This window comes from Engraulis encrasicolus, chromosome 11, assembly GCF_034702125.1.
Source record: "Engraulis encrasicolus isolate BLACKSEA-1 chromosome 11, IST_EnEncr_1.0, whole genome shotgun sequence".
Lineage (NCBI taxonomy): Eukaryota > Metazoa > Chordata > Actinopteri > Clupeiformes > Engraulidae > Engraulis > Engraulis encrasicolus.
The window spans coordinates 19,545,705-19,563,204 of record NC_085867.1 but is presented as its reverse complement, the minus strand read 5'-3'; the positions used below and the strand labels follow the sequence as shown (position 1 = coordinate 19,563,204).

General features: G+C 47.3%; 1 protein-coding gene across 1 annotated transcript in view; it reads right to left on the bottom strand.

Annotated features, from left to right (window-relative positions):
- The window catches only part of csgalnact1a (chondroitin sulfate N-acetylgalactosaminyltransferase 1a), a 58,400-nt gene that overhangs the window by 7,735 nt on the left and 33,165 nt on the right, over positions 1-17,500 (bottom strand). Inside the window, exons 5-7 of the mRNA XM_063210149.1 lie at positions 5,543-5,721; positions 2,996-3,090; positions 1,781-1,862 (exon numbers count right to left, since the gene is read on the bottom strand). Of these exons, the coding sequence (XP_063066219.1) occupies positions 1,781-1,862; positions 2,996-3,090; positions 5,543-5,721 (356 nt within the window). The remainder of the gene's footprint in view (positions 1-1,780; positions 1,863-2,995; positions 3,091-5,542; positions 5,722-17,500) is intronic.

Sequence of the window (17,500 nt, the reverse complement as noted above, 5' to 3'; positions counted from 1 at the left end):
GGATCCTAGATGATCCAAAAGGGGCGCATTTTAATGAGCTGAGGGAAATCGTGACCAGCAAGTAGTTCCGCAGCATGTTGTTTTGGTTTTGTTTATTTCCATACTAATGACATTTGAGGAGCCAAATATCCAGGGAGGGCTCATTATCTGTCCCTAATCCTGCACTGTGCAGCCCACTATCTTTGCAGTGTGATTTCAAAGAGGTCAAACCAATTACTCGAAATATCATCGAGTAATGATTTCTAGCCTGGCTGAGATGCATCTCAGAAATGCACCATGTTCTTGCATTTAAATCCATGCATATTTTAAATTTACAGTATTATTTATCTGGCCAAAGACTCAACTTACATTTATTTACGTTTTTGTATATTTTATTTACGTTTTTGTATATTAAATTGATACATTATTAAGTGCATGTGTATACAAATGTAAGCAGAAGCTTTGGCCAGATAAATCGTACTCTAAATTTAAAACATCCATAGATTTAAATGCAAGAACTTGATGCCTTTTTCTGAAATGCAGCTTAGTCACTCCAGAAATATATTTACTCAACGTGTGTGTTAATGCATCTTGATATCAAAGGGCAGGTGCTGGGCGAATGACGTTATTCGCAACAAATTGAAGCCACTGAAAAAGGGTCCATCCATCTATCTATGCATTCAAGCCTTACCGAGGAGCCAAGCGGATTTTGGCTGAAAAGATTGAAGGTAGGAGTCAACCGAAAGTGGCAGAGAAAGAAGAAGAGGAGTGGTGAGGAGTGAGGTTTTTTTTTTGCTCTTTTTCTGCTCTCTCTCTCTCTCTCTTTCTCTTTCTCTCTCTCTCTCTCTCTCTTTCTCTTTCTCTCTCTTTCTCTCTCTCTCTCCTCTTTCCACAGCTGTCCCCCTGTGCCGTGGTTCATTTCACACCCGCCGCCTCAGTGGGAGAAATCTCTCACAAGAACCCGACTAATCTCACAAGGACAAATAAGAGCACACATACATCACTCCCATGCAGCCTGTCACAAGGCAATGTCACATCACATATATCCCGCCAAGAAATATCTGCCACAGAGTCTTTTTTTAAAGTGCAGTTTTAGACTTGACTTCACAAAGACTTGAGTTAAATGATGACTTTTTTTCCCCGGAAACACCTACTTAATGCAATTCAAAGCTGTTATTTCAACATCAACATGCCAAGGATTTTACGGTGTAGGAGTGCATTGGCTTCCCCTGGAGGGTTTATAGGGCTTGTAGTGGATTATGAGAGACTCGGAGCGCAGGCTTTTCTAGCCTACACACATTGGGGATGTGCAGCTATGCAGTGCAGTGCAGTGGCAGTCTCTGCATACAAGTATACGACAAAGACGGCTGGAATAAACCACATGACGATAAACATAGTGGGTTGCTCTAGGTGTGTGTGTGTGTGTGTGTGTGTGTGTGTGTGTGTGTGTGTGTGTGTGTGTGTGTGTGTGTGTGTGTGTGTGTGTGTGTGTGTGTGTGTGTGTGTGTGTGTGTGTGTGTGTGTGTGTGTGTGTGTGTCTGTCTGTCTGTCTGTCTGTCTGTCTGTCTGTCTGTCTGTGTGTCTGTGTGTGTGTGTGTGTGTGTGTGTGTGTGTGTGTGTGTGTGTGTGTGTGTGTGTGTGTGTGTGTCTGTCTGTTTGATTGTGTGTGTGTGTGTTCTAGTGTTTGTGTGTGTGTGTGTGTGTGTGTGTGTGTGTGTGTGTGTGTGTGTGTGTGTGTGTGTGTGTGTGTGTGTGTGTGTGTGTGTGTGTGTGTGTGTATTTTGTTGGGGGTGCTATTTACCTATATTGATGAAGTCAGATCTGTACTGGCAGGTCATGCCAAATCCAAAGTCTCTCCAGAAGCCAGTGTCTTTTTTGATGACCTGTCAAAAGAGGTAAACAAAAGAGTTCAGTTATATACACAGTGGCAATGCCTCTTGTGTCCCACACATACATACAATATGTGAAGAGTTTAGACACAGTACGTATCTACACTACCACTGCACAAAGGCAGCGAGATGAGAAGATGTGCATCTGTAAGTCAGCGTAACAAAAGAGCACAGTTACGTATACAGACAAATTGCCACGCGCCTCATCTATACCAGTTTACTTTATATACAAATATACAAAAGTATATTTACTTTACATACAAATAGTTTACTTTATATACAAATATACAAAAGCTAAACTGCCGGAACACAAAAACCGGCAGGCAAGAAGATGTGTATTCATAAGTCAGTGCATTTCGTTCGGCTGCTGAGAGAATCATTTGGTTCCAATAACTCCCCTCCCCTCTCCTCTCCTCCCCTCCCCTCCCGTCCCCCATCCCACGCAGGCACTGCCGGCTGCACCTAACAGCATAAACAGCACCAGGGCCACTTGCAGCGTTGTCTGGGCCTCAGACAAAGTCAGTTGAAAGGGCCCCCTACCCAATAAATACAATGTAATGGGGACACAATTCTAGACCCCCTATCTCCCTGGGCCCGGGACAACATACCCCTTTGTCCCCCCTCCCTGTTGGCGGGCCTGAACAGCACTCTCATTAAGAATGCTGAAACGTGATTACTTAAACTCCCGTACCAGATTTACGCTCACCCCCTCACTCACTCACTCAAACCTTCCAGCTTCATAGCAGGTTGCCCTTTACATATAATACATTCATGCCTCAAACAGGGATCACAATAATTCCATATCAAATTCAACGATCAAAGCAGATGTGTATCTGATATTACCGTAATTCAGAAAAACAATAAAAACACATTTTTTTCCAGTGAGTTTGAAAATAGATACATTGTGTTTTGGAAAACATCTCCTCAATTGGTCGTAACATACAATATTTAAATCCCTCTCTAAACTCTGCTACAGTAGGCCTTGCCTGGCACATGCAGTAGTGGAAGACGTTTACATCAGAGGAGGAGGGGATGAAGCAAGCAACTCGCAAGCCACTTTTTTGTAGCCTATATTTGATTAAGCGGCCTAAACCAGATTACAGATGGTGGGTTATTGGCCGTATTACCAGCTGTTGTTCCACCGGAGGAATGTGCTCATGACTGCCATAGATGACTGCAGGGTTGTACTGGCTGAAGAGAACCGGGTAGAAGACCTTTTTACCTGAGGGGAGAAACGAGAAAACACACACAACGCATAGGAGTGGGGTTAGAGAATGATCAAGGGACATAGCCTACAGTACGTACAGATACTGAAAAGACAACTATTGCTGTACATTTTAGTTTATAAAGGAACAGGGTAGAAGACATTTTTACCTGAGGGGAGAAACAAGAAAACATACAGAACACACAGGAGACGGGGTAGAGAATGATCAAGGGACATAGAGTACATACACAGACTGAAAAGACAACTATTGCTCTACATGTTTTGCTTGGAACAGCACAAGGTAGAAGAGTGCTTCACAGGAGGGGTGAAAAGAGAAAACATGCAAAACTGAAGTGGTGAGGTTGGACAGTGACCAAGGGACATACTATACATACACAGACGGAAAAGACAACTATTGATGTATATTTTAGTTAATAAATGAGGAGGGTAGAAGATATTGTTTCCTGAGGGAAAAAAGAGAAAACAGACAGTATAAGACACATACATAGTTGTCTGCTTCAGGACATACTGTAAATACTGTACAGAAAAACTAAAAAGACAACTATTACTGTTTAGTGACTTGACAGTACATTTGAACTTGAAACAGCACAGAGTTACCTGAAGGGGGAAAGAGAAAAGATACGGTATAAAACATACAGTCAGGGGCCAGGGGAGTCCAGAGCTATCAGAAATGAAAAGTAGAAGTAGAAGTATAAAAGCCCTGCCACTACTTTGATCCAACCAGCTCAGGATCAACTGATCATAATGTCCTCTCTGGGTAGCTCATCTCCCCGGCTTGAGGGCTCAGTGTTGGAAGGAGAACTTTGCTGGGTTTTTAACTTTCTGAACAACTTTTACTTTTTGACAGCTGTGCTAGGGGACATCAAGATCAAGTTCAAGTTTATTGTAGCCATATCAACAGTGTATAAAATACAGTTAGCTACTAGGAATGTACTAGGAATGGGCATACAGTCTGAATAGACGACCATTGCTATTTGGTGACTTCATTATTATAGCTTGGAATGTTAATCAGATGTAGTATTTATGTGTTAGGCGTTCAGCGTTCAGACTCACAGGATAAGTAAGGAAGTGTAAGCCACGGGTTTCTCAGCCACGCAGTGCAACACGTGCATTAGCGGTGGGAAGGAAAGCACAGTGCAATCAGCTAAGTGCTGCCATCGACAAAGCTCGTCAACCGCATTCAGGGCCGCTGACTGGCCGGGCCCTGGACAAAGTCATCTCAAAGGCCCCCCACCCAATACATACAATATAATGTGGACCAAATTCTGGGCTCACTTTCTCCCTGGGCCCGGGACAACTGATCTGTTTATTATACCCCCCCTTGTCGGCTTCCCTTACTGCATTCATTTTCTTCAGACCACATTCCCATGCTGTTCAGTGCTCCCCAATTCCACCACCACCACATCACTGCGATCACACCAGCAACACATAAGGCTTTTTTAACAGGATCAGCAGAAGTGAAACGGCGGTGTTTAGTCGGTCAAAACCACTTCCATAAACCGCTAGCCCGCTAGTCTTTACACAAGCCTGGCTGCTGCTGCGGAGTTTATGGGTTCAAATGAGGGGCTGCCTACAGCTGCAGCATCTGGTGTGTGTTGAGTGCACTGACGTTATAATAGAAGTCTGTAGTTGAGTGTGTTGTGTGGGGTTGTGTTTTGTTGGGGTCTGGTGGCCACAGGCCACTCAACTGCTGGTGGTGTTCTCATCCTGCTCTGCGGCGTGACTGTGGCCTTCACACCCCCTAACACCCAGCCCCTCCCCCCCCAACCATTTCCATCAAAAAACAATACTGCACATACTGCATGACACTCAACTGCTGGGGTTCTGCTGCTGGTGTATGACCAGTGCATGGAAAGAAATTGACAATAAACCCCACTTGACTTAACTTGACTAATGCTGTTCTGCGGTGTCTGTTGCTTTCATGGACGGAGCAGGTTAAACGCAGTTCCGTCTTCCATTATTGCCATCCAAAAACATTGTTACACTATGAGACGAGGTACATCTCACCGCACATTTTTCTATGTGTCCACCTCTGGAATTCTTTGGTGTATGTTCTGTGTGTGCGTGCGTGCATGCGTGTGTGTGTGCGTGCGTGCGTGCGTGTGCGTGTGTGTGGTTGGCAGGCAGGCAGATGTCTCCTCACTCACCGGCGTGTGTTTTGAGTTCATGGTAGTGGGTGTTTCTGTTTGTGTGTGTGTGTGTGTGTGTGTGTGTGTGTGTGTGTGTGTGTGTGTGTGTGTGTGCGTGCGTGCGTGTGCGTCCTCGCTCTGCTCACTCATCGGCCTGTGTGTTGAGTCCACGGTAGTGTGTTTTTGTGTGTGTGTGTGTGTGTGTGTGTGTGTGTGTGTGTGTGTGTGTGTGTGTGTGTGTGTGTGTGTGTGTGTGTGTGTGTGTGTGTGTGTGTGTGTGTGTGTGTGTGTCTGTACGTGTCCCCGGTCTGCTCACTCACCGGCCTGTGTGTTGAGGCGGCAGGTGTTGAGGAAGTCTGCGGTGAAGACGATGTCCACGTCGCAGAAGAAGAGTAAGACATTGCCCCCCTTCCACGCCCGCGCCCCCACGTCAAGCCCCCGACCCCGGGAGAACTCCTCATTCAGCTGGATCAGGGTGAAGTTCCTGAAGTTCATCTCTCTAGAGAGAGAGAGAGAGAGAGAGAGAGAGAGAGAGAGAGAGTGGGAGGGAGAGGGGGGTGGAAAGAGAAGCGGTGAGGGATTAATTAAAATTAATTAAATTTAAACATTTTTGGACCAATTTCAATAAATTAATGAAAATACTAAGACAGGCAGTATATCAAAATTTCTTGAATAAGGAAAAAAACAGAGGAAGGGTAACCGGGATAAACGGATGGTGTGAGAGAGAGAGAGAGAGAGAGAGAGAGAGAGAGAGAGAGAGAGACAGACAGACAGACAGACAGACAGAGAGACAGTCAGACAGAGAAGGGTAGAGAGAAGTTGTGGGGGGGGGGGGCAGGAGGACACAGAGCCGTTTATTTATTAACGGCTCTGGGAGGACACAGATGACAGAAAGAGATATACAATAAAAAAGGAACCAAAAGCGCCTGACATACACAGACAGACAAACCAAGGCAGACAGACAGAGAGACAGACAGACTGACAGACCAAGGCAGACAGACAGACCCAGACAGACAGACAGACAGACAGACAGACAGACGTGGTTATGGCATTTTTACACATGAAGAATCAGTTCACAAAACAAGTCCGTGTCAAGCAGGTCCTCACAACAGGGAGAGCCTTTGAACTGGGACTTGGCCTGGCCACCCAAACAGTGGGTGTGGAGGAGGGTAAGGAGGTGTAAATATGAACAGCTGTTTCGCACGCTGGCCCTCTCTTTCCTAGTATTAAAATTACACACCCATTACAAAGTTTATATGAAACTGGACAATAGATGGCCTCAGCCAACACATTTTGAGATAATACAATTTGCAGCTGTCACAATAAATGGTCAAATGTTTTATCATAATATTTTTCTAAACCATTATAAGTGTTTTGCGCAGGAGTGGTTTTCTACAACAGAATAGCACATTTCTTAGGGCATGGTGTCACTAGAGTTGTAATAAAAGATATATTTGAAGCACATTACGTTCTAAATTTTAATACAATTATAAAAAGCCCTCGTAGGACATATTTACAAAAGCAAATTTACACACTTGGATCGCATTCAGTGCCGACACGGTGCCTCTTGTGTGTGCATATAAATTGAATTGAACTGAACATCAAATTAGTTGCGCACATGGAATGCTGCTGCCAAGAACTGAACAACTCCCTTAGACTTCGCAAAATATCTCCGGCTAAATGAGATGAAATGAATCAAACATGGCAGCCATATTCCAACATCACCACATAATCAGATCAAATGCTGCATGGCAACAGCAAACCTTATTCTACCAGTCCCACTCTATTTCAGGCGCCTTTCTCATAAGCCTAGTGGTATACTACAAGAAGGAGAGTGAAAAAGGATTTCGGGCTTTAGCCTTTGAAGAGAGAGAGAGAGAGAGAGAGAGAGAGAGAGAGAGAGAGAGAGAGAGAGAGAGATTCTGTGTGATGCGGACGTCTCCAGATGCTTAATCTAATATTGAGCGATGGCCTTGTAGGGGCCATAGGAAAAGAGGACAGTGAGGACGCCAGACAGCAGTGCAGGTCTGCCAAAATGCATTCTGGGCCAGTGGTGGTGTTGTTTTGTAGGCCAGGTCAGCATGTAGGACCCCCCCCCCCCCAACCCCGTCTCTCTAATCAGTGAATACAGGACAGGAAGATGCACAAGATGCACACACACACAGCACCTACGCTCAGTGCAGCAGCTGCATACCTAACAAATATCAAGCAGCATGCATGAGCACACACACACAGACGTACACTCTCTCTCTCTCTCTCTTTCTGTCTGTCTCTCTCTCGCGTACGTACTCTCTCTCTCTCTCTCTCTCTCTCTTTCTGTCTGTCTCTCTCATGCACATGCACGCATGCACACTCTCTCTCTCGCTCTCTGCCTCACATACACGCACACACATGCACCCAGAACCACACAGAGCTATGGCTGTGTACACACACAGACACACAGACACACAGGCAGACAGACAGACAGACAGACAGACAGACAGACAGACAGACAGACAGACAGACAGACAGACAGACAGACAGACACACACACACACACACACACACACACACACACACACACACACACACACACACACACACACACACACACACACACACACACACACACACACACACACACACACACACACGCCAAGCCCGAAAAGAGGCTTAAGAAATACTAAACTGTCATCTATTACATGTGCTTTATTTTTAAACATTCCTGGAGCATGAGAGCATTTCAGACTGTGCTGGGCAGTATCATCTAACATTATCCATACGGGTTAAATGACACATTGACGTTTAACATTGCGTGTAGAGTAACAGTTTTAGCTTTGTGACGGTGTAAAACAGAAGGCAGGCTATTTCTGTTGGATGAAAGATTTGATACTGGTTCAATAAGATAGGGAGGCCTGACTGTTCACACAGCCTGGCGAACAATACACTGGTCCACACAAAAGGAAACAGAACACAGCAGCACTTCCGAAACCTCACCTGTTTGTTATTTTGGCCTTTTTTGGTGTAGTAGAGAGTGTGAGACCTTTCCTCTTTTTCTTTTCTGTTCTTTTCTTTTCCTCTCTTTCTTTCTTTTTTCTCTTTTCTGTCCTTTTCTCGTCTGCGTTGGGTTTCTATGGTGTGTTTTTCATCGCTGCTGCTCCTGCTGCCTCCGCTTCGCCCGGCATTGTTAAAGCGATGCTAATTGTGTTCTCTCTCTTACATCGCTCGGCGAGTCGAGCCAAACTAATCTTTGGCTAACTGGTGGTTGAGGGATGGGCTTCCTCCCCTGAGAGCTCTGCACTGGGAGAGCTGTTTACTTTTTTAAACAATTTTTTGTCTAATGTTTTGGCCACCAGAATAGGACTACTGTTTTATCAGAATTCCACATGAAACACACAAGAGTTGGGAGTGGCCCGTGCATGGAAAAATGAGAATGCACACACATGCACGCGCACACACAGACTCAGACATGGGGTTTCAAGCATGCACACACACACAGACACACAGACACACAGACACACACATGCACACAGACAGACAGACAGACAGACAGACAGACAGACAGACAGACAGACAGACAGACAGACAGACACATACACGCACACACACAGAGGGTCCTTTGGTCTCAGGCAGACAGACAGACAGACACACACACACACACACGCACGCACACGCAGACGCACACACACACACGCACACGCACACGCACACTCAGACACAGGGTCTTTCGGTCTCAGACACAAACACACATGTGAACAACCGCACACTGGGGGTCCACATACTGTACACTACATATCAATCAACACATTTCCAATCAGTTCTGGAATCTCAGATACAGTACATACACTACATACATATGGCAGTGAAGCGAAGCAAGACGTTGGATTAGGAGGCCTTAGTAAAACCCCGCCGGTGTCACCCACGTCCAACACGACTCGCCGCCCCGCCGCCCGGGGTGTTTTCAGAGTGGGTTCGCAAAAACATTTGCTTAATCTGACAGGAGAAATGCTTGGGCCATGAAAACACTGGTCCCTTGGCTTGGCCTGAGGGAGTTGTTACACGTTGGGTAAATACCTTTCAGAGACGCCAAGTCTCGAAATATACGCAAGCGGAGGAAGAAGAAGGGAGGGGGGGGGAGGGAATAAGAAACAGAGAGAAGCTTACAGTGGACTGAGGAGATTGAGTTGAGTTGAGTCTGGAATTGAGCAAGCAGAACAGGCAAACATGGACTGTGTGCTCAATCACCTTAGGAGGACAGCTGTGGAGGGCAGAGAGTGGCCGCAGTACAGTATGTCTTGGTCTCTAGCGAACACCTGATCTTCAGGCCAAACCTCACACTCACACACACAGACACACACACACACACATGCACATACACACACACATGCACATACACGCATGCATGCACATACCCACACATGCAAACACACACACACACACCCACGCAAACACACACACACACACACACACACACACACACACACACACACACACACACACACACACACACACACACACACACACACACACACACACCTCACTTTTGGTTTGGGATGATGTATTCTGGTATTTTCGATTAAGAGAGAAGAAAGATGTCTAGTAAGGGGTCTTACACACCAGGGTGGTAAAGCTTTTTTTCCCCCCGGCGTCGGTGAAAATACATGGAAACATATCTGTCCTTACACACCAACCGGCGGTAGTCAGGCGTCAGCGGCGCGGGAGCCGGCTCCGCAACGCACTGCATTTGGAAAATAAGGGCCAAAACATACCAAGGCGGAACGGAACGGTCGCAGGACGGACGCGGTCTTTCTGCTTAGTTTTGGCCGGCGTGCTTTTCTTTGCCTTGCACACTGACAGCGTCGGCGTGCGCGGCCAGTCCTGTTCAAAACCCTCCCCACAGCTAAAGCTAGCGTGCTACTTTGCCATTCATTTGAATGAGACACCGCCGGTTGCCGGCGTGAAAAATACGCTGGAGTTCTATTTTCCAAATGCAGCGCGCCGCGGAGCTGGCTCCCGCGCCGCTGACGCCAGACACAGATAGGTTTCAATGTATTTTCACCGACACCGGTAAAAAACGCGGCCGTTCCGCGACGCTTTACCGCCCAGGTATGTAAGACCCCTAAAACTTGAGCGTATTTTTCACGCCGGCGACCGGCGGTGTCTCATTCAAATGAATGGCAAAGTAGCACGCTAGCTTTGGCTGTGGGGGGGTTTTGAACAGGACTGGCCGCGCACGCCGACGCTGTCAGTGTGAAAGGCAGAGTAGAACACACCGGCCGAAACTAAGCAGAAAGACTGCGTCCGTCTCGCGTCCGTTCCGTTCGGCTTTGGTATGTTTGACGCCTAAAAGTCTCTTGCCCTCATTGTCCCCTGATAAAACCTTACCTGTTGTCGACTACCATACTGTAAGTCCTTTGTGTTGTGGCTTCTGTCCTCACGGGAAAGTCAGGCTGAGGTACAGCAGGGTCCCCTGATCAGGTGTTATCCAGTGAGGGGGCTCCTCAAAGAAGAGTGGGAAGAGTGGGGCTGACTAGTCTAGCCAGGGCCTACATGGCATGGGCTAAGGCATGGGCTTGGCAATCTAGTTCTGTTTCACTCAAGAAAGGCTGCCAGACGGCTAGCCCAAGGGGCTGGAATATAATCCGCGCATGCGCGAGTTCTGAGGTACACTTATATCAAAACTTCATCACGTGAGTATGCCGCGCTACTGTACACAGTATATAAGTCCCAGCGCGGCATACTTCGTCCTCTTTAATCCCTCACGAGATCTGATAAGGTACGAACTGATACTGGTAACGAGGTGCCTACTGGCAGTTAGCTGTCCGAGAGCTGGTGACTATTGTTGCCCCTCTCCAGGCTATCGTTATCAGGCTATTATCCCCACCTTATTAAGGTGTGCTATCGCCGCTTATAGTAACGGTGGCTTCTCCCTGTAGCTTGTGCTTTCGCATGTGAAGCTACTCTCGTGGAATCCCCGAGGCGCATATCCACCTGGAATTCAACTTGAGGTAAGTAATCTGTTGTTGTGGTTTGCTCTAGGGAGGAAAGAGATTACAGAGACATCTCTCTAGCTATATCTCTAATGTTGCTACGGGCACCTTCGGCGCCGTTCAGTAGCTCACTGTGATTCTGCCGCCACTCTCCCTCTTCTATCGAGTTGCTTGCGTGCATGAACTCTCCTGCAGGACGGCCGCGACTCTTCCTCTGTCGAGGAAGTTACTCGCTGGGCTCGTTGGTTCCGCAGTGGAATAATTATCCTGTGTAACAAACTGCCGCCACTCTCCCTCTATCGAGTTGCTTGCGTGCATGTTATACTCCAGCTGCCTCATCTGACGTGATCTCGTGCTGCGCAACTCTCGGCACCGACAATCTCATTCTCGGTACCGGTGAGAGATCAACGCTGGTACCAGAATTCCACTTGAAATTCAACTTGAAATTCAACTTGAGGTAAGTAATCTGTTGTTGTGGTTTGCTCTAGGGAGGAAAGAGATTACAGAGACATCTCTCTAGCTAATCAACGCTGCCTGCCGCCGCTCTCCCTCTGTCGAAGGAGTTGCTTGCGAGCATGTTATAGGCTACTCCAGCAGCCTCACATGACGTGATCTCGTGCTGCACAACTCTTGGTACCAACAATCTCATTCTCGGTACCGATGAGTGATCAACGCTGGTACCAGGGTCGGTACCTAGGGTGATTAGTGCTGCTACTGGAGTGTGAGACACTTAGTGCCCACCATCTCTTGCACCTCTGCTGGAACCATATCTGGTACCAGGCAGTAACAGTGCTATCAGGTTCATGCCTAAAGTCAAGGTGTGACTGAAATAATAATGATACTTAATGATGAAGTAATAATAATATTAATAATAACATTTATATATTTTAATATAGGTTAAAAAAAAAAAAAAAAAAACGATGCCTGGATTCCAGAACTGTTTTAATTGCAACAGTAGAATGCCAGTGAAAGATGGACATACACTGTGTGTGACATGTCTGAGCCCTGATCATGCACTAGCTTTAAGGGCAGGGAGAGCGGTCTCCCCTTCTCATCACATACTCTACTGAGTAAGGTGAATAGGGCTACATGAGATAATACACCATCCTCCCAGGCGTCCACGGACTCAGGTTCGATACCAGCTACTCAACCCTCTCCTCAGCAACTGTCTGAGACCTATGATGTTCTAGCAATAAAATGGCGTCTCTGGTGAAGGGGAATTTGTCCTTGGCATCCGGTCAACAGTGGTTGATGCACCAGCTGGCTGAGCGCCATACAGCGCCACTAGGGCCTGGGCACCAGGCAGCCCCATTAGGGCCCGAGCACCAGGCTGCGCCATCAGGCACAGAGCGCCAGATGGCCCCTTCAGTGCAGCCTGCAAGGGTGTCACCACAGCAGCTGTCCCCACAAGGTGCTGATAATAGTGTGGAGCTGCTATGAGTGCAAGCATCCGATAACCTTGATGCTGGATACATAGATGGCTTAACATCTCCCCATCATTCTGATTTGAGCTCAGACCTCTTCCCCCGGACTTTGTCAGGGAAATGACGACTGTGTGGGAGCAACCAGAGGCGGCTACCCCCATGCGACAGTGGGCACAGTTTGCCAACATCCACGGAGCAGATAACGTTGGTTTTTGGCAACTATTTTGCGATGGATGACTATTGCTGCTCTCGTCCTCCCTCCTACAGCTCTTGTGGGGAAGGTGGCCCTGCCGCACGTTTTCTCCCACACTGAATTGGAGGTGTGGGAAATGTGTTCTCCCAGTTCTTGGGTTGTTTCAACGGTAAGGTTTGGTTACCGGCTACAGTTCAGGCGCCACCCACCCATGTTCAAGGGTGTTCTTGTTTCTCATCAGCCAGACCCAGAGCGGCAGCTGGCCTTACAGAGGAGATAAATACTCTGTTAAGGAAAGGAGCAATAAGGGAGTTAAGTCGCAACGAACGGCGGAGTGGCTTTTATTTGAGCTACTTCCAAGGAACTAGATGGTGGATTCCGTGCAATACTGGACCTAAGGCCACTAAACCAGTATTTACGCCCGTTGCATTTCAAATGCTGTCACTGACCCAAATCTGTCAATCGATTCAGTGCGGGGATTGGTTCACGAGTATAGGCTTCAGAGGTGCCTATTTCCACATTGCAGTCCACCCTGCTCATCGCCAGTTTCTCCGATTGCGTTGGAGGACAGAACTTTCGAGTTCAACGTCCTTCCCTTCGGCCTATCCCATTCACAAAATACATGGACACAGCCTTGAGCCCGCTGTGTCAGAGGGGCGTCAGAGTCAATTATCTATCTCAATTACGAATGGTTAAAATGTTCCCAGTAGAGTCAGCAGGCAGGGCAGGACACAGCAATGGTAATGGAATACTTACAAATGTTGGGCCTGTCTCTCAATTCAGACAAGAGCCAACTGCCTCCCTCACAACAAATCACCTTCCTTGGAGTGAAACTGGACTCTGACGATGGTGGCATGTCTCTCGGATCAGGAGGTTATTGCCCTGAAACAATGCCGGTCACAGTTCATGGGACGGAGGAATGTGCATGCTCACCAGTGTCAGAGGCTGCTGGGCCTCATGGCTGCTGCATCCTAGGTGGTACGCCTTGGCCTTCTAGATATGGGTCCAGTGCAAAGTGGTACCTGCCCAAGTACACCCAGTACTGGACAGGGGAAAATCTGTCCCTCTGCCACCTGTGTGCCTATGAGCCCTCCAATAGTGGGCCATACCCCAGAATTTGTGCAGAGGTGTACGACTAGGCAGAATCTACCAGCGCAAAGTTCTGACCACAGACGCATCGCTGTCAGGCTGGAGGGCAGTCTTGAATGATGTAGGAGCCAGAGGAGTTTGGAAAAACTGTCCACATAAATATTCTCGAGTTGAGACTGATATATCTTGCCCTCCGGCACTTTTTGCCAGTACTCCAGAACAAGAGTGTCTTAATTCGAACAGACAACATGTCGGCCATAGCATATGTGACCGCCAGGGAGGCCTGAGGTCCCAGGCGTTACGCAACATGGCCCGGGAACTCCTCCTCTAAGCAGGCACTCGTCTCCACTCGATCAGAGCAGTGCACCTGTCGGGCACTCTGAACACAGCAGCATACCTGCTGTCAAGGGGTAAGCCACACCCAAGTGAATGGCGATTGCACCCGGAAACAATGCATCTGATCTGGGTTCATTTTGGGAAGGCACACAGCAATCTTTTCGCCTCAAGAGAGTACGACCCCACTGTCCACTCTGGTTTTCCTTAAACCAAGACGACGCACCACTGGGGGTGGACGATCTTCCCCCCTCTCTCATGATTCCTGGAGAAAGACCAGGAAGGAGAACTTGAGAGTTGTCTTAATGGCTCCATTTCGCCCCCATGTGCCATGGTTTGCAGAGATTCAGACCCTACTCTCGAGCACCCCATGGCAAACTCCCATTTGCGCAAGGGGAGAGTTGTGGCACCTGACACCAGCCGCCCTAAATTTGTGGGTCTGGCCGTTAGAAGGGACACCCTCCTCGCTCGGGGGTTGTTATTCTCAGTTACAAGAACCTTGCAGTGTGCTAGGGCCCCATCGACAAGAACTGTGTACTCTTAAAGATGGGCAGCCTTCAAAGCATGGTGCGAACAGTGGCATGTGCCCAGTGCACCCCGGTCCTGCCCTCTAGCTTCAGTCCTGGATTTCTTGCAAAAGAAACTTGGTGAAGGCAAGTCCCCCTTCAAAGCTAAAGGTTTTTCTCTCTGCAATATCCGCCTGCCATAAGCGAGTAGATGGCAAAACGCTCGGAGCTAATCCTCTGTCTATCCAATTCATGAGAGGAGCTCAAAGACTGCGCCCAAGGAGGCTTCAATCTGTGCCGCCATGGCCGTTCCACATTGTCCTCAGTGCTCTGGCGAAGCCCCCATTCGAGCCCGTTGGGAGTATCAACCTAAAATGGCTGTCTCAGAAGGCGATTTTTCTTCTCGCCATCACCTCAGCGAAGCGTATTGGAGAGCTAAGCTTACATGCGCTGTCCACTCATCCTGACTGCTTCCATGTTCAGCCAGAAGGCACCGGTGTGGTCCTACGCCCTAATACAGACTTTATGCCGAAGATTCTTTCAACACAGAATCTCAACCAGGCGATTGTGTTGGACTCCTACCGCCCTCCTAACTCTGAGCCACCTCATGGTCGCTCCTGAAGGGAGTCCTTTTACAAGAGGTTGCCCGGTGGCCTGCTGGGCTTCACCGTCGATCTTCACAAGGTTCTATAACCTCAACATGTTATCTCCCACATCCTTTGGGAATTCGGTTCTAAGCTTGTGACAGATGGTCACATATTCGACTGTGTTTAACTTGAGTTCTGTTAACCAGTCACTCTAGCCCTGTTGGCATGTGGACATTCAATAAGGGTCTTTTGACTCTTGCATTGTCCAGTGTCCTTTTATTCAATTTGTCGTATGGTTGTCCGCCGCGACGTTTGGGCATACATATTCCAGCCCCTTGGGCTAGCCGTCTGGCAGCCTTTCTTGAGTGAAACAGAACGTTGGGTTACGGATGTAACCTTGGTTCTGTGAAGGAAAGAAAGGCTGCCAGACTTCGTCGTCGCTCTGGACTTCGCGTTCAGGATTTTTATGAGGACGAAGTATGCCGCGCTGGGACTTATATACTGTGTACAGTAGCGCGGCATACTCACGTGATGAAGTTTTGATATAAGTGTACCTCAGAACTCGCGCATGCGCGGATTATATTCCAGCCCCTTGGGCTAGCCGTCTGGCAGCCTTTCTTTCCTTCACAGAACCAAGGTTACATCCGTAACCCAACGATATGAAGAGTTCAGATGCAAAACCCCCTAACACCATTTCTGAATACCTGCACTTCTATATCTTTAGAGAACCCCGTTGTTGGTTTGGTTTACATTCATGTACTTGATAATACATGTAAATAGTTATATTACTTACATAAAATTAAAAAATATGCAATTTTGATAGCTTTGTATTAAATAAAAATGAATTAAGATTATTTTCTGAAAAGGCACTTAGGGGGTTTTGCATCTGAACTCTTCATATGCTGACTACAGGGGCATGTAGCTAGTAGGGTGTCAGGCTTATAAGCCCGGGGGTTGCCGGTGTGATTCCCAACACACACCACCAGTTACACCGCCTACAGTAGTTGGGAGGTTAACCAGTGCTGACTGAGGTACAGTCCTGCTGCCTGCTCCCTTCACGATGCCTTTATGCCATTTCGTTGTGTGCACTGTGTGCTGTGGCGTGCTCTGTATCAGAGTCTCTGACTCTGTATCAGAATTTCCCAGTGGATTTTTTTTCTTTCAGGAGAGCGGTTGGGGTATTATAGGGCAGTGTTTGTAGTGTATGTGTGTGAGTGCGTGTGCGTGTGCGTGTGTTCAAAGGTTTTGTTCCCGCGGAGCGCATGCATGTTCATGAACCACCAGTCAGAATTCCAAAAGCATGCACACTAGCGCACAAAGTCAAAGTGTCTGGGTCACGATCGATACTGCTGCTGGCTTGTTGTTAATTACATGCCATGATGCCAATAGCAATGCCAATGATCCTCTCTTCCAATGACCCTGACACAGAGAGAGTTAGCATGCCCGTCCACAGACCAGAGGCTACGGGAGAAACAGACTAAGAAAGTATTTTTATTAAGAGGGTAGGACACTATACATTCATCCATGATTATGTCATTAAGGCATTATGTGATCAAGCCAATTTAAGTCACACAGAGATGGTTTTCATGTTGTTGGAAAGCTCTTTTCTGACTCCACAAATGACACAAACAGCATATAGGCCTATATATATGGCAATAATTATGAATTATGATTATGAATTATGAGATATTAAAATGTTTAAAACCAACATTGTGTGGCTTAATTTTTACTGACATAATCAAGGAAGAATGTATGGTGTCCTGGCTTTGTCCGTATTTTCCACTATGAGATAAAACACAGGTGTTTGGGGTAAAGCCTCGGGTCTGATCTTTTTCCATGACCGGGACGACACCGTGGCCGGGGTTCAGACAGCCCATGACTGGCCCTAGAGTAGGGGCAGGGCTGGAACGAGGCCAGTCTGAGGACTTCCAATTGGAATATGAATGGAATGGTCAATGTGCCGGTCAGGCACCAAAGTGTCTGATTTGATTTCACATGAAATGACCCTCATAATCTACAACAAAATGAGATTGACGTGTATAATGACAAAGGTTTCCTGCTCTGGTCTCAAACCAATAGAATAATAGAAAACGATGGAAGGCAAAACTCACAACAAAAGAAAAGCTTCTGCTCTTTGAGTTTCATAACACAAACAATCGTCTTTCAATGACCTTGCC